Source organism: Peromyscus maniculatus, chromosome 23 (genome assembly GCF_049852395.1).
Source record: "Peromyscus maniculatus bairdii isolate BWxNUB_F1_BW_parent chromosome 23, HU_Pman_BW_mat_3.1, whole genome shotgun sequence".
NCBI classification, from domain to species: domain Eukaryota; kingdom Metazoa; phylum Chordata; class Mammalia; order Rodentia; family Cricetidae; genus Peromyscus; species Peromyscus maniculatus.
Genome location: NC_134874.1, coordinates 54,588,452 through 54,605,193, shown reverse-complemented (window position 1 = coordinate 54,605,193; position 16,742 = coordinate 54,588,452). Strand labels below are relative to the sequence as shown.

The 16,742-nt window shown below is 48.2% G+C and overlaps 1 protein-coding gene across 5 annotated transcripts in view; it reads left to right on the top strand.

The window, feature by feature from the left end:
* The window catches only part of Uspl1 (ubiquitin specific peptidase like 1), a 34,323-nt gene extending 22,788 nt beyond the window's left edge, over positions 1-11,535 (top strand). For 3 of the 5 annotated variants that reach the window (XM_076560968.1, XM_006979612.4, XM_076560969.1), the window contains 3 exons: positions 24-149; positions 5,965-6,122; positions 9,541-11,535. In XM_076560968.1, coding sequence (XP_076417083.1) covers positions 24-149; positions 5,965-6,122; positions 9,541-11,348 — 2,092 coding nt within the window. In that variant the 3' untranslated portion in view covers positions 11,349-11,535. The remainder of the gene's footprint in view (positions 1-23; positions 150-5,964; positions 6,123-9,540) is intronic. The other 2 variants (XM_076560970.1, XM_015998265.3) reach the window with 1 other exon arrangement.
* Positions 11,536-16,742: the final 5,207 nt, after the last annotated feature.

The following is a 16,742-nucleotide window of genomic DNA, read 5'->3' as shown; positions in this document are numbered from 1 at the left end:
TCAAGTTGTACCTGTTTTTGCAGGTGTTTGAAGAGTCTGGTCACCTTTACAAACGTTGTTCCTGAGTGGCACCCACTCAATGCTGCCCATTTTGGTCCGTGTAACAGTTGCCACAGTAAATCACAAATAAGAAAAATGGTGTTGGAAAGGTGAGTTTAAATTTACTTACAATTTTTAGGATGTAGTGAAGATGGATTTACAGTTTTTATGTATTGGGAAGGGAATAGTGACTACAACCTACCTTTCAGAAGTTTGAGTGAACACATCCTTATGAACCGCCAAATGCTTATCATTTAAAAAAACTCCGGTAGACAAGCTATACCAGGGGGAGCACCACAATAGGGGTGCTGTGGGGTGGTCGGCCCCTCTCTTGTAGTGTGTGTGTGTGTGTGTGTGTGTGTGCGCGCGCGCGCTTTGGTTGTATTAAATTTTTTCCTCTTCTGTGAAATGCCTAAAGTCATTAGAGTTCTGGATTTTTCTTGAATTTCAAGAACTAAGATAAACAGAGTCATGCTGGTGCCTTATGTGTCTATGTATACATATATGCATATAATTTATTTTTATTTTATATGCATTGGTGCTTTGCCTGCATGTCTGTCTGAGTGAGGGAGTTGGATTCCCTGGCACTGGAGTTACAGACAGGTGTGAGCTGCCATGTAGGTGCTGAGAATTGAACCCGGGTCCTCTGCAAGAGCAGCCAGTGCTCTAACCACTCAGCCCATCACTCAGCTCCACCTTGTGTGTCTTAATGTCTGTCTTCTCCCAGATATCAGCCGGCTCATTCTTCATCATCTTAGAAGCTTTTCGCTGAGGTTGAGCAAGTGTTTTCATTGTATTTGCAAGCTGTTGGCTTTGTTCTAAGTGACTGCTTCCTCTGGTGGGTAGAGGCTAGGGAGGTGTTAGACATCAGCTCTCGGCGGTGAACAACCCCGTCCGTGAGGGGGCTGTGTTCTGGAGCCTTCCCGCTCAGGCTGGCTGCAGTAAAGGGTGAGCTGTAATCTGACGGAAGAAGCAACCAGTGACATTAACCTCTGCTGCCTTCAGAGCTGCAGCAGTTCCTCAGATTCCTCAAGGCTTGTTCTCATTGCATTACTAGATTCTCCGGGAATGTAATAGTGCTGTAGCCCGCGCTGAGGTGGGCGTCTGCCTCCTCACCCCCTCCAGGCTTCCCTTCAGCCCTGCGGCTCAGGAGGCTGCTGCTCTGCACTCTGTACTCCCACCTCGGCTGGTTTCCTTTTAGACGCTCTTGCTCAGAGTTGCCGCCCTCTGCCGCCCCTGGCAGGTGCTGGTTAGCGTCCACTGCTTCCGCTCTCTGTCTGGAGTGCTGCGGGCCTCGGGCCCCTGGGCCTGATGTGGCCCCGACTTTGCTCAAGTGTTTTCGCGTCCCGCATTGTGAGTAAGTGCTTACCCCGTCTAAACCGGAACTGAGTTTGCACTATTGTTGGTGGACCCCACCCCACCCCACCCCACCCAAGACAGCATTTCCCTGTGTAGTCCTGGCTGTTCTGGATCTCGCTCTGTGGACAGCTGGCCTCACACTCACAGAGATCCGCCTGCCTCTGCCTCCCAAGTGCTAGCATTAAAGGTGTGTGTGTGCCCGCCACCACGCCTTGCTCCCTGTCTGTCTTGGAAATACTTGCTGGCTTCAGGACCTTAGCTTGTTTTGTCCTTCCCTACTCCTGACACTCAGCGGCTTCTGAGGGAGGCAGAGTGAGGAGGAGCAGCAGCTGCCTTGCCCGGGGACCCTGGGGACCAGGACAGCAAAGGCAGCAGTGAGTGGTACATGGCTGCCTGTTGTGGGATTACCTGGGCATCTTGGTGTTCGTAATCACATCTGATGGCCGTATCGACTTTCTCTCCGGCTGGGGGCTGAGGATTTACTCCTGTATTATGTTGTTTGATCTGCTAAGTGACTGCATTGCAACATACACTTTTTAATTGTATAAATATGTTGCTTTTATTTACTTAAAGATTCGTGCTCTGATCAGCAAATGTTACCATTGCATACAGTCATGTTTGAGTTTAAAATGTGTTTTAAATTCCAGTGGATTAGTTAATAAGCCAGATTTATGATATGGACATTTTCTATTTTCTTCAACTGTAAATTAAATTTATGTAAAATTACACTTAAATTTTAAATGACAAGGTATTTGTATAAGACTGTTTAGCTCCAAAATTAGTACAACTTGACTTGCTAGTATTTAATAGAACTTAGGGATAATAGGACATTCATCAGCTGAATGTGATGATGCCAGTACCCAGGAGGAGAGGCAGGTAGGTCTCCTGAGTTCAAGTTTGATTTGGTCTACAAGTGAGTTCCAGACCAGCCAGCATAGATAGGTAGGTAGGTCAGTCGGTCAGTCAGTCCATCAAACAAATAAATTGATCATGAGACTGTATTCAGCTCTATATCCTTCTAAAATCTCATGTCGGTCCCCCCAGGGCCTGTCTCAGATCACCCACATGTGTAATACATAGCCCTCGGGAATCGGGCAGTAAAACATGCCTGCTGAGTCCAGCTCCGCCACTTCTCTCTCAGTGAGTTGTTTAGGAGGTCTAGCCTGGGTCTGATGGTGAGAGCACTGACTGCCTGCCTTACTGAGATGAGGCTGTACCATTCGCACTGTCTCAGGAGGTGGTCTGCTCTGGGCATGCGTGGTCCAGGCTGCTGTTTGAGAAGATCGTTACAGTTCAACTCCGGCTGTTTTTTGTTGTGCGTCCAGATTGTAGTTGTGTAGTCAGGGCTAGCCTTGGAACTTAGTCCTCTTGGCCTCAGGCTCTTGAGTGCTGAGGTAGTAGGTGAGTGCCGTCATCTCAGGCCCTTGCTGGTTGTTGTTCCGGTTGTTGGAGACAGGGACGGGGTCTCTTGGCTGGTGAGACAGGGTTTGCCTTGTGGCTTAGGCTGACCTGGTTTGTGTATGTAGCTCAGGCTGGCCTCAGACTCAAGCCCCGACCTCCCTCCAGAGTTCTGGCATTGCGGCACAGCCACCGTGGCCTGAGAGTCCACTTAACTGAATCTCTAGCTGGGCAGGAAATGCCTTCAGGCTCCTGAACCAGCTCCAGACAACAGTCGTGTCCCTCGTGGGGCACTTGGTTTGCTGAAGATGGTTGTCTTCTGACCATTTGAGTTCCAGCTGATTCGACTCGGGTGTTTTCTTAGCGTCTGAAAGATGGGGGTGATACAACCCAAAGTGAACTATGGCTTAAAAATAATGTTTACAGACCTTTGTTTTTGCCTGAAATTGACATTACTGCAGTACAGATATGGAATTGTTAAATTTGCACTGTCTAAGATTTGAGTTATTAGAGAAATTCTGATGAAAATTGACTTTGTGATCCAGCTCTTAGTATAAGATATGACTGTCCTGGTGGGGAGGGATTGGTAGTCCTGCTGTCCTTAGGTGGCAAGGGGAATGTATTCTCTGTGCTATTCCTGCGGTTCATCCTTCCAAGAGAGGTGCACCTCTGTGACCCAGATGCCGATGACTCTCAGTCTTCTATTGACTCTAGTTCCAGGGTTGGTGGTCCATTCTGTTTCCTATGGTTACAGTAGAGCCTAAACTAACTGACGCTCCTCAGATTTGAGTATCCTCTGTGACTGACGTCCTGGGTAGGGTCGGGTAGGAAGAAGCCTGAAAACAAAGCAGGCAGGGCTGAGTTCCTGAGAGGCTGGGTGGGACAAGCTGAGGTTTGGAGTTGTAGGGTACTGCAGTCTAGAGATCCAGACGCAGCGAGGAGTGGAGGACACACATGCCGAGGTTGTAACTTGTGCCGCTTTTTTTGTTTTGTTTGTTTTTTGTTTTTTCCAGACAGGGTTTCTCTGTGTAGTTTTGGCGCCTTTCCTGGAACTCACTCTGTAGCCCAGGCTGGCCTCGAACTCACAGAGATCCGCCTGCCTCTGCCTCCCAAGTGCTGGAATTAAAGTCGTGTGCCACCACTGCCTGGCATCTTGTGCCGTTTTTAAAGCAGACGCTGCCTGATGAAATGTCTGGTGGTGGAGGCCAGACATTTCATGACCTTGGACATGGTAAAGCACAGGGGGTTGGAATTGTCTTCTAGAGCTTCCCTGATGAGGGAGAGAAGAGCTGGGTGGGGGTGCACTCAGCGCTGCAGCCCACTCAGCGCCTGGGAGTAAGCTCAGGGGTAAGGAGGACACTCTGAGGGTTCGCCCGCCTGTGTGGCTGAAGTGGAAGGGCGTCCTGTCAAGATTGTGACATGTTCATCCAGCCCCTCTGCTTTAAGCCCTGGAGAACTGAGACACATGGTCAGCCTCTTTGCAAGGGGCTTGCACAGGCAGCTGCTTTAGAATTTGTGTAGCCTGGCCATTCTCTTTTTCCCCTTCCTGTGTAGTGACATTTCGGTCCTGCGTGATTTCAAAGCAGCTTCTGGGGCCTCTGCTTGCGTTCAGCTAGAATGTGAATGTGGGTCCATCTTGGCTCATTGACTCACTCACCGGCTACTGCTTCAGAAGCCTTAGAATGTATAAAAGCAAGCAGTCTGGCAGGTGCTCTCACGTGTATTGGGTCATTTACTCTTGTTCTCATATATATATGTTTATAAATAAATATATATTTCCTAAAATGTTCCTGTGCAGACGTAGAGGTTTTCTAGTATAGACTCGAGGTTTTAGGTAAGTAGCCTCAGAAGGTACTTGGAGTGGTAAGTGTCATACCTGTGAGGCTCAGGGAACCGAATATAAGACTTTAATACTGAAATAATTTATTAGTAATAGAGAGTCCGAATCTATGGCCTGCCTGTCCAGCTGTGAGAATCTCTGTTTTACTGTGGATCACTGAAAGACACATACTTCATATCCTAACAGTTGATAGTATGTATACTTCACTGGCACATTTTATGGTCAGCAACATCTTGGAATTGGTAAATTAAGTCAGATTTTAAAAACCAGCACAAGCCAGGGACAGTGGTGGTGTACACCTTTAGTCCCAGCACTTGGGAGGCAGAGGCAGGTGGATCAGAGACAACCTGGTCTACAGAGAGAGTTCCAGGACAGCCAGGGCTGTTACACAGAGAAACCCTGTCTGGAAAACCAAAACAATACAAACACCACCAGGACAAAGAATGTGGTGATATTGATGGTTTGGAGGACTTTCAGGTTTTTCAGTTTTGAGGACTTCATTACCTCTAACAGCATAATTGACAGGGAATGATTCACATGCCATTCCTTGTCAGTTTGAGTAATCTTACAGTTTGGACATTGATTCAAGTTCATTTTCAGCTGAATAAATTCTGATAAGGAAGTAGATTTGACCTCTGTTGAAATGTTAGGATTAACTATTAGGGTATCCACCATTTCTTAACCCAAGAGCTTAGTTACATCTAGTTATTTAAGGCCCGACTCTAGGTTTGTTTCCAGTTTGACATGTTTATAATAGTAAATTGTACTTTTGAATTTTGAGCATCTTATAGTTTATAATAAATCAACTAGTGTATTTTATTTTCTTCTCCCTCCACTTAAGGACAAATTAAGTTTTTCTTAAGTGCAAATTTGAATTTAACGGATCTCTTGACTCCCTAAGAAGAGGGAGAAATTGGCCAACTCAGTGTCTGAATTATCTTAGACATGAGATTTTTCCACTAACTGCTCTTTCTTCTGAACAGAAGTGATTGATTAGGCACCTGAAACCAGAGAAAACCCTGAGGGCGCTGGGCTCCTGCCACCCTGGCTCCGCAGCAGGGGGCTTTGAGCTCCGAGCTGCTGGCAGGGCCAGTTTTGTCTGCAGGCCCTGCCAGTCTCCCTGCACAGGTCTAGCTGCTGCGGGTGCCCTTCCAAAGGGCTTGGTGTCCGTCCCATGCTTCTTAGAGCCGCCTTTCCTGGCTGATTGTGGCGCACATGGGAGGTGCCGGAGCAGAGTTGGTGCAGCCGGCCTCGTGCGTGCCACTGGATGGTCCTGAATGGCAGACACATGGCATGAAATTGGTTTGACTTGTGCCTCTTTTCCACAGAGCATCGTCCGTATTCATGCTGCACTTCGTGGAAGGCTTACCTCGGAAGGATCTGCAGCACTATGCATTTCGTTTTGAAGGCAGTCTTTATGAAGTCACATCTGTGATACAGTACCAAGCAAATAACCACTTTATAACGTGGATTTTAGATGCTGATGGTAAGTGTTGGAAGGTTTTATGATACTGAGCGTGGGAAATAGAGCCTCCTGGGTTTTGTATTGTTGTAAAGACAGACTTCCCCTGGACTTTGTTCTTATCTTTGTCTTTAATTCCTCTTCCCCCTTTTTAAATTTTATTTTAAATGTGGTGTTTTGGAGTATCCTTCGTAACTCTATGCCATGGATCTGTAGCATTTACCTATTTACTTGTATTTCTTACTTCATTGGTTATTCATGTAGACACTTTTCTCACTATGCTTCCCAGCCTGGTCTTTTTCTAACGAACACTTGTACCCCTGATGTGTGGGTCATCCACTGAGTTTTTTTGTATTAGCTATTTTTCTGTCTTTACTGTGTATGTTAACTGGCATGGAATGTTAATTCAGCAAACCTAGAATAGTGCACTGTTACCCCAAGGCTCATGATCCACCCTTGGTGCATTGTCCACCTTCTGTGTGCATTGGTAGGTGTGTGGCTGTGCCAACATGTATCCACCATTGTAGCACCACACAGAGTAGTTTCCTGAAACACCACTGTCCTCCACCTCCACCCTTCCTCAGTTCCATTGCCTTCCTCCTAGGGGTCAGGCTCTTTCTAAAATGGTAAATAGCTTCCATTATACACAGGGCAGCCTTTTCCAGTGCAGTGGTTTTGCCTAGTAATGTGAATTTAGTGTTCTTCCAAGTCTTTTCAAAGCTTAACACTGCGTTTCTCCAGTGACATCCCGTTGTATCTGAATGCTGAAGCCTAGGTACTTTCACCACCTAAGGAGAAGGCGTGCGTCTTGGGGCTGGGGAAATGGCTCGGTTGGCAGATTCCTTGCCATGCTGCAGGAGCACCTGAGTATTAGTTCCCAAACCACAGACAAAATGCAGGGCACAGTGGTGCACACTTGCGATCCCAGAGCTGGAAAGGCAGAGCCCTGTAGCTTGCTGGCCAGCCAGCCCAGCTCCTTAGCAAGTGAGAGACCTTGTCTTCAAAGTGAAGGTGGACAGTGCCCAAGGAATGCCACCTGAGGTTGTCTTCTGGCCTGTGCCCTCCTAAACACACACACACAAAGAAGAACCATCTTGATTGCTTCCATGTTTAGACAGACATGAGTGACGGCTTCAGGACCTACAGTTACAGACTTTGCACTCAGTTTGTGTAGATGCCAAGGAGTTTGGTTACTAGATCAAATGGCAGTTTTGTGTGGTGAGAAACTATGATGCTGTCTTTTAAAGGGGCTAAATTTGCCATCTCCCAGTCACACAAACAGTGAAAGGGAATTGTGATTGTCCCCAGCATTGCTGGCACTTGGCAGTGGTGGAGACTTTGGCCATTCCAGTAACTGTCTGTCTCCTTATACATGCATACATGTGTCCCCACACTATATTATTTAGGCAGAACTGTGGGGTTCTTTGTGACATTTTACCTGTATACAATGTGCTTTGACTGTCTCTCCCTACCTATAACCCACATTCGCCTCTCTCTCCAGCTCTTGCTGGTCATGTCCACTTCACTGGTAGTATTTTAATCTTGTTTTAATTTTTCTCTTTGAGGGATTTAAAGAAAAAAAATTATTGGGCCTTAGGCCTCTATTTGTTTAGTTACTACTGTGATAACTTAGAAATTGACCAATACATAAGCATCTAAATTGGTCCGAAGCTCAGCTGCAGAAAGGACTTTCTCCTTTCTTAACCTCCCTGTTTCCGTTTCTCAAAATTAGTTCTTTTTCTTTTTTGTCTCCCCCCGAGACAGGGTTTCTCTGTGTAACAGCTCTGGCTGTCCTGGATCTCACTCTGTAGACCAGGCCGGCCTTCTACTCAGAGATCCAGCCGCCTCTGTGTCTCAGAGGCTGGGATTAAAGATGTGTGCCACCACACCTGGCTCTTGAAGATTAGTTCTTAATGGGCCCTTTAGCTTGAGGGGGAAGTGTGCTTCTGTGTGTGCTGTGTGAGGATGTCTCCAAGCCTCTGTCACTGTAAGAGAGTGCTGTGGGCTGGGGGTCCCCACTGCTGCAGCTGTGATGTCTAAAATGCTGTCACCACCGTGTTAGAGTGCATGTGATACTTGGCTCCATGCTTTCTCAGGTCACTGCATCTGTCTGTAGATGGAGTGAGCCGTGTGTTTACTTTGTCACAATTCCCTTGTTAATTAATTATTGAGAAGCTATTGTTCATCCAGACTTGTAGTTGTTAGCGTTTCTCAAATTACCCTGTGGCATAACTAAAATGTAAATAAATGTGAACGACTCTACCTCCCTTTAACACCCCACCCCTGCTGTCTTTGTCTGTTTTCTTTCCTTTCCAGCCATGGTTTCTGTTTGCTTAATTTTTTTTTTATTGTAGCAAAATGGACATAATATAAAATGCTCCATTTCAGCATTTTAAGCTTATAGGGCTCCTTGGCGTTAACTTCATATACAGTGCTACAGATCCATCTCCAGCACCCAGGTCTGCTGCTGCTCATCACTAAACCAAGCTGTGCTCACCAGACACAGTTCCCCATCTTACTTCCCCTGGCTCTTGTAGCCACTGGGCTACCTTGTGTCTCTGAATGTTACAGCTCTGGGCACCTCATGCAGGTGGAACCAGAGGATTTGCTTTTTTGTGTCTGGCTTATTTTATTTAGCACATTTTCAGGGTTTATCCCTGTCACATTGTGCCAAATCTCCTTCCTTTCTAAAGCTGAGTAATGGCCCCGTTTGTCTGTTTGGGGCACTGATGGGCAGACTCTTAAAGCCCCAGTGTCGCTTCTCTGGGTGTGTACTCAGGCGCACTCTCTGAATGGCTAGATTATTTCTGTGCATTTTATAATCCCTCCAGCAATATACTGGGTTCCAGATTTTTCCCAGCCCTGCCAGCATTCATTAGCTCCCTTAAAAAAAATAGCTATCTTTCTAAGGTGTCCTTTTTTCTTCTCCTTTAAGGAATAGTTTAATAGTTGCTTCCTTACTCTTAGTCTGTGTTTGTCTCCTTCATACGTCCTCTACCGTGCCACACCTACCACACCCTGAAATTGTGCAAGTGGAAAGGACTGCCAGTGCCCAAGCTGCGGTGTGATGAGCCCTGAGCCCGTTCCCTAGAGTGCTGCAGTGTCTGGTCCTTAGACTTGCTGTGTACATGGAGCAACTCACTCTGTGATTGATGTTGAGTGTGTTAGGCAGGTCGGAAGTCCAAGTGATTCCAGTGTGATTTAGTGTGTGTTTACTAAAGAGTGTACGCTGTCCAGCAGACCTCCCTGAATTTCCGGTTTCTGCACTGGGTAGCCTGTAACTTGTGAGGTCAAATGGAAAGTAGCACCTGACAGAGGAGAGCGAGGAGAAGGCTGTGCTTCACGGCGCTCCTCCTGTGGGTGCGGGGTGATGGAGCTGCGGGGAAGGGGCACGGTGTCGGGGAGGCTCTCCCCTGTGACTTTGTGTTTTATTTACTTCCAGGGAGTTGGCTGGAGTGTGATGACTTAAAGGGTCCATGTGCCAAAAGACACGGGACATGTGAGGTGCCGGCCTCAGAGATGCACATTGTTGTTTGGGAAAGAAAGTCCCAGGTACCGGCTGAGCCAGCCGCCTGCCTTCCACGCACAGAGCCGAGAGCGCAGCAGGCGTCAGGTGAGGAGCAGCCAGCTTCGCCAGCACTGTGTTCTGTGGGTGGGACTGCCACCTCAGAAGCCTCAGTCGCCCACCCCACTCATATGCCAGTTGCTCCTCAGACTTTTCCAGAAGTCCAAGCTGTAGCTCCTGGTGATAGTGTACTTGCGGGAACAAAAGGCTTGCTCGAAGCTGCCTCTGTTTCTCAGAGTGACTCCAGAGATGGCCTGTTAGAAGAGAAGCCTGTGGTGGCGAGTGCAGGACTGGGCGGAGCTCTTCCTTGGCCGCCAGGAGACTCGCTGATGACTTCCCTACTGTCTAGCCCGGGCGAAGGACAGCTAGTCACCCCGCCAGTTGTGAGCACAGCTGTGAGCACAGCCCCACAGGCAGGACCCGCGCAGGCAGGACACACGGTAGTTCCTAAACCTGTGACTGATGCCCCTGTTCCTATTCCTGCTCAGGAACTGAAGTCCGTGGCAGCTGAGGACACTCAGACACAGTTGCTGCCACTTACAGCCGAGAGGCTAAAACCCGCACAGCCTGGTAACTCTCAGGCATCCAGTCTGAGAAAGAGAGAAACTGCAGCACCTTCCAATGCTGCGGGAACAGCCAGGTCACCACAGACTCAGCCTCGGAAAGACGATCAGAAGAAAGCCTTCGTGGGAAGCTGGGTGAAGGGGCTGCTGAGCCGGGGTGGTGCGTTCATGCCGCCCTGTGTTTTGGCTCAGAATAGAGCAGTGACTGACCTGCAGCCCTCCGTTAAAGGGGCCAATAATTATGACGGCTATAAGACGAAAAGTATAAACCGGAAGGCGAAGAGGAGGACGTCCAGGAGGACGGCTAAGCCCGTGGACGAGCCGTCTCCAGGCAGCAGCTCCCCCCCCTCAGGGAGCACAGCTGCTGTGCCCCATGCTGCTGGGACGGCCTCGGCACCCCTGTTGAAGGGGCAGGAAAGCTCTCGGGCAGCCCCCCTCACCCACAGTTCCCATGGCAGGGAAAGCGCCATCTCTCCAGCAAGCTGTGGAGATGCAGCTGAAGATCAGGTTCATAAGCTTCGGCTCAAACTTCTTAAAAAATTAAAGGCAAAAAAGAAGAAACTAGCTGCTCTCATATCTTCCCCGAACCGTGGGACATCTGTGAGTGACCACTCAGAGCCAGTGTCCCATTGTGGGTCTCCAGATGACTGTGAGTCCATAGAGGATCTGTTGAATGAGTTACAGAATCAGATTGACCTCGCGGACAGCAATTCTGGGTACGCCGCTGCTCCCGGTGGCGCCTCGTGTGACGGCCAGAGTCAGGAGGAGATTCTAGCAGAATTGCTGTCGCCTACGGCCCTGTCAGAGCCCTCAGCAAGTGTGGGGCCTGACCTGAGGTCCTTGGAGATAGGGGACAGCACACTAGCACCTGATGAATTGAGTGCTGTTTCCCAGAGCACCCACCTGACACAGGACCATAACTACTGCAGCCCCGAGAAAAACCAGTGTGAAGCCGAGCTTCCTTCCCTCCCAGACAGTGCCTGTGTAAGAACGTTGAACTTGGGGAGCCCCATGAAGACTGATATTTTTGATGATTTTTTTCCTACTTCAGCATTGAATTCTTTAACGAATGACACATTAGATCTACCTCATTTTGATGAATATCTGTTTGAGAATTGCTGAGCTGTTGTTAACGTTTTAGTTTAACACTGACCACTACTGCAAGAGAACATGACCTACGGGTGGTGCCGGCTGACACGCACAGCCTTGTGTCCTAGCCTTGGGGAAGGTGGAAGCTCCTGGGCTCTCCCTTTGGTTCTTGTGAAGCGTGGACCTGCTGCAAATTAAAACCCTTGTTTTTGTCAGTTTCGTTTTGTGAGCACAGAGTAGTAGATTGTACACTTGGCTGCATTAAATTTCCAGGTTTTAAAATGGATGTTGGGGTGTGGGGAGATGACTCGGGTGGTAAAGCCTTCAAAGGCCACTTCAGGGATGGTGCCATATTGTCCTGGCCTCAGAAGATGGCTTTTGATAAAGCCATAGCCTGGGTTCGGTTCCCAGCACTGTAAAAAGCCAGACCTGGCTTTGCACACCTGTCGTCACAGGTCTGAGAATCCCAGGAGCTGGCCAGCCAGTCGAGCCAGAGTGGTGAGCTCCAGCTGCAGTGAAGACTCCATCTCAAGGAATGAGGTGGGGTGGGCTGACATTGGCCTCTGGCCTCTGGACCACGCACCTGTATCCACACAAACATGCACAGAGAGATAAAATGACCTTTGAAAACATGGACATTTGGGTCAGGAAAACCCAAGTTCACACAAACAAGTTGTTGAATGCACATGTGAGTGCCTTGACAGTTGCTTCCAATCACCCCAAGCCTGCTGCTTCTGGTGGGACCCTCAGTGCCACCCATCTTCTGTCCTCTCCTCACAGAGGGTGGCAGGAAGCCCCATCATTAGAACTTGGAGCAACGTTAAGTGAGCAGTATGATGGGTTACAGGAAGTAGTAGTCTACGATGTGCTTAAGGTTTAGATTGTCGTAAATACCATCTTTCTTCCCAACGCAGTTTCTGTACCTGCTGGGGCACCCCCTAATCTTACTGCTTCGAAGAGAGTGGTAGTGCTTACAAGCTAAATTCTATTATATGTAAAGTGTTAATTCATTTAAAACTCAGCCTGCCCACGAGTGAGGTAACAAGTTGGAGTTTACAGATGAGCAGAACATGCCTGTTAAGTTAGATGGATCAAGTTAGACGTATTGGACTAGTCAACCTCAGTTTCCAGATAAAGGTGGTTGTTCAAAAGCAGCTCTTGGTGGTGGCGCACACCTTTAATCCCACCACTTAGGAGGTAGAGACAGGTGGATCTCTGTGAGTTCGAAACCAGCCTGGTCTACAGAGCAAGTTCCAGAACAGCTAGGGCTCCACAGTGAAACCCTGTCTCAAAAAACACAAAAAAAACAAAGCATCCCTGGTGATTTGAGTAAAACTTGAGTTTTTAGGGTGGCTGGCAGTCAGCACTTGGCCAGGGCACTGTGTTTAACCATCTAACCCCCATATTTACTCCTGAGTCTTTTTTCTTTGGTTCTGTAAATAATGCATGGTCTAAGGAAGTGTTCTGTGTATTTTGTATTAGGGCAGGGTACACCTGTGGGTAACGTGTGTGTGGATCCCCAAAGTTGGCTTGAGAGTATTTCCCGTCACTGCACTTTCTTCACTGAGGCAAGGTCTCGCACACAACCTGCTGCTTGCTGGTTCTGACTGTTGTAGCTAGCCAACCTCTGCGTGCATGCGTGTGCGCGTGTGTGTCCGTCCGTCCGTCCGTGTGTGTGTGTGTGTGTGTGTGTGTGTGTGTGTGTGTGTAGCCCAGGTTGGCCTTGAACTCACTGTATCTAAAACTGACCTGGAACTACTACTGCTCCTCGGATCCCTCTACATTCGGAGTTAGGGGTTTCAGACTGGAGCCACCACGCCTGGCTAAGTAACTTTTGAATAACTGCCTGTTACTCAGAATAATAATGATGGTAGCGTTGGGGAAGGTTGTGGGACTCGGGAGGTAGCGCCTTGATGGAGGAAGTGCATCACTGCATCGAGCCTGGGCTTTTAGAGCTGGCAGCATTTCCGGCCCACTCAGTTTCCTAACTGCGGGCAGTGTGACCACTGCCTCGTTCCTCTGCTTCCATGCCTGCCTGCCGTGTTGGGCTGTATACCCTCCCACTAGGAGCCAAAATAAATCTCAAGTTGGTATTGGTGGGTGTGCACACAGTTACCTGTAACTCCAGCTTCAAAGGGTCCAGCATCCTCTTCTGGCCTCAGTGGGCACTACACTCACTTGCACATATCCATCGCTCCATCTGTAGGAAGCATGGAGGCCCTCGTGCTCACAGATAAGCACTAGGGAAACCAGGAATGTTCCACATGTTCCTCAAAGGGAAATACGTATAACCTGTTTTCCAACCAGAAGGCTGGAGTAGCGGTGGAATGCTGTCAGTGTGGCCAGGCCACCCCTGGCTCCCCCAGACCCTCAGCACAACATTGTTTACCCTGAGCCTGCATCCTTAATCTGTGGGTCCATCTCTATGCAAGAAGACGTCACTTGGACTTGACAAGAGTTTGATGCAGGCATTCTTAAGCTTTGTTGTACACATGGGATTGAGTTCATTATCGCTAGGAAACTTCTTTTCCCCAAATTGTGCTGTGCTTAAATATGCCTAAACTACCCAGTGTCAGATCAACACTGGCTACTGAGTCATGTTGGACCGACTTTCCTTCTTGCCTCCCCACCACACACACACACACACACACACACACACACACACACACACACACACACTCCACTTAAAAAACAAACCACCTAACTAAAGAGTGGAAAGTGGCGCAGTTCCAGTGTGTAGTGTCACTGAAGGAAGCCAGAAAGCAAGGAATGCAAATCAGTTATCTGCCGATGCAAATCTCCACAGAGTCCCTCTGAAAGGGTCACTGTTACAGCCCTTCCCACCCAGTCACTCCATACTGTAACAAGGCACACTGTGTTCAACCCTCAAGACAGCTTAGTGTCTCAAACCTTTTGTTAACAGTTGTAGTTAAAGAAAAAAAAAAAAAGATCAACTGGCTTTTTATTCAGATTTTTGTGTTGCCCTAAAATCCTTCATCTTAGTTGTTTTCCAGACCTAAAGGAAAGACAGGGACACTAAGTCGTTCCTGGGGAGGGAGATGGCCTCCCCAGCACCTAGCTCACCCACTGCTGAGAGTCTGCAAACTGCAACACTACTGATAACAAAACCGTTTTCCCAGATAGCTCCGTGTCAAGGACGATACTGAAGCAGGCCTGCTTTGGACTGGAGTGTTTACAGCCTTGCGTTCACTCCCGTTTGCTGGCCTCTCAGTCCTGAGTAATAATACACCCCAGAAAACTGCTTTACCATCCCATTTACTGAGGTGGCTCCTCAACAATCAGCAAAGTGGCTCATTCTTTAAAAAAAAAAAAAAAAGTAATCATGACACGTGGATGTAAATGCATCACCTGAGTGATGTAATAGCCACAGGCTCACACATAGTCGTAAAGAGACTTTAGGGCAGCTTGCTGGAGCCCACCCCAAGTCTTAGGGCACGAGCTACCCTGTGCCTTTCTGTCCGGATCTGTAATCAACCTGTGTCTCACCGACTCATCGGCCATTCCTTGCTGTGTAGTCAAGGATCCAGCGTTCCAGGAGTGAAGACACCTCGGGTGACGCTGTGGCCGCGTGGAGGCGTCGACACTTTTGGACTTGATAGGCCTATGGCCTTTGTTAGAACTCTGAGTGCAAACTCCATAAATAAAAGCCAAGACTCTCGGGAGTCAGAGGCAGGCGGATTTCTGTGAGTTCAAGGCCAGCCTGGTCTACCGAGCAAGATCTAAGACAGGCACCAACTTCACAGAGAAACCCTGCCTGGAAAAGCCAAAATACATACATACATACATACAAGCCTGGAAAACCTAAATAAATAAATGAATGAATGAATGAATGAATGAATGAATGAATGAATAAATAAATAAATAAATAAATAAATAAATAAATAAATAAATAAATAAATAAATAAATACAAGCCAAGACTGCACTCAAGCTTTGAAGGCTTAGAAGCATGTTTCAGAAGTCTGTGGATCCCATGGACGTCAACACAGAATTCCATGACAATGTGTTTGGGGAAAGTCCTTAGCTCCCCATTTGGAATTTTCTCAGGGCTCCCCCAAACCCTCTGGTAGTCTTTCAGGAAGCTTGACTTTAATAAATGAAGTTTAACTTAAATTTCAGAGGACAATGAATTTAAAAGGGGGCAGGCCTGGGGAGTACCCCCGAGTTGGTGGACGGTTGCCTGGCATGCATACAGCCCGGGTTCAGTCCTAGGTGGTCGCGGCCTGGGCAACAGGAAGCACTCTCCGGAAGAACAAAGTGAGGCTTGGAGGAGCCCACACCCTCTGTGTGTCTTACTCTCCTCCCAAGCGTCTCCCTGCCTCTCAACCCTTGTGTTTAAACTGTCTTTAAAGAAAAAGACTTTCTGCAATTAGGTTTTGAGTTTTAGTAGAACTTCATAACCAAGCTTTGTGGTGCACGCCTGTAACCTCCGTGCTCAGGAAGTGGAGGCAGGAGGATCAAGATTATCAATTACAGAGTGAGTTCAAATTTAGCCTGAGCTTTTTTTGTTTTTTTCCAAGACAGGGTTTCTCTGTGTAGTCCTAGCTGTCCTGGAACTCGCTCTCTAGCCCAGGCTGGCCTCGAACTCACAGAGATCCTCCTGCCTCTGCCTCCCGAGTGCTGGGGTTAAAAGCGTGCGCCACCAAGAGAACTCCATGATGGAAAATTAAACAAAATTGAAGTAAACTCAACATGGACAATTGACAATTTTTCATATATTTAGGTTTCCCAGCGACTTGGGAAGATCACTGTAGTCCAGTATATGAGAACGACCAGAGCAATCTCGAAACCAAGTCTAATAAACATTCCCCACCCCCACTGCACTTGCCCCGATTCTGAGTGTCCCCCCACAAATGTCTGCATCCACCCACGAATCTGTAATGCAGGCCCTACCCCGGCCGTTCACTCCTGGGTCAGCATCCAGGAAGACACATCGCATCCGTTTTTTTAAGTACTCTACCGGGCCCTGAACTGCCTCTCCTCCCCTCACCCTTGGCATGCCATCGCCTCTCAGCCATCCCCTGACCTCTTGTTTCTTGGCATTATGGCCAAGCTAGCCACATGACCTTCGTTTTACCTTGTTCCCAAAGCAGAGACCTCTGGCAGTTAGCCCCTGACTTCACTCAGCGACGTGCATCCTCGTGCTGGGGTCTCCAGGGCGTGTCCCACAGCTGAGGGAAGGACATCTGTCCTATGTGCTTGTCCCCACCTGCTTGCTTGCTTGGAGTTTTCCAGTCTTAATTGCTCCTCCTGTTTGATCCGGGAGACTTGTTTCACGTCCATCAGGAGGACACAGCTCCAGCCATGTTGACTGCCCGCTTTACAGCCTGGAAATAGTCTTCTGTGGGCCTCGTGCTCAGTACCCGTCACTTGCAGTTTTGTCTTCTCTCCATTACCCAGCCGTGAGA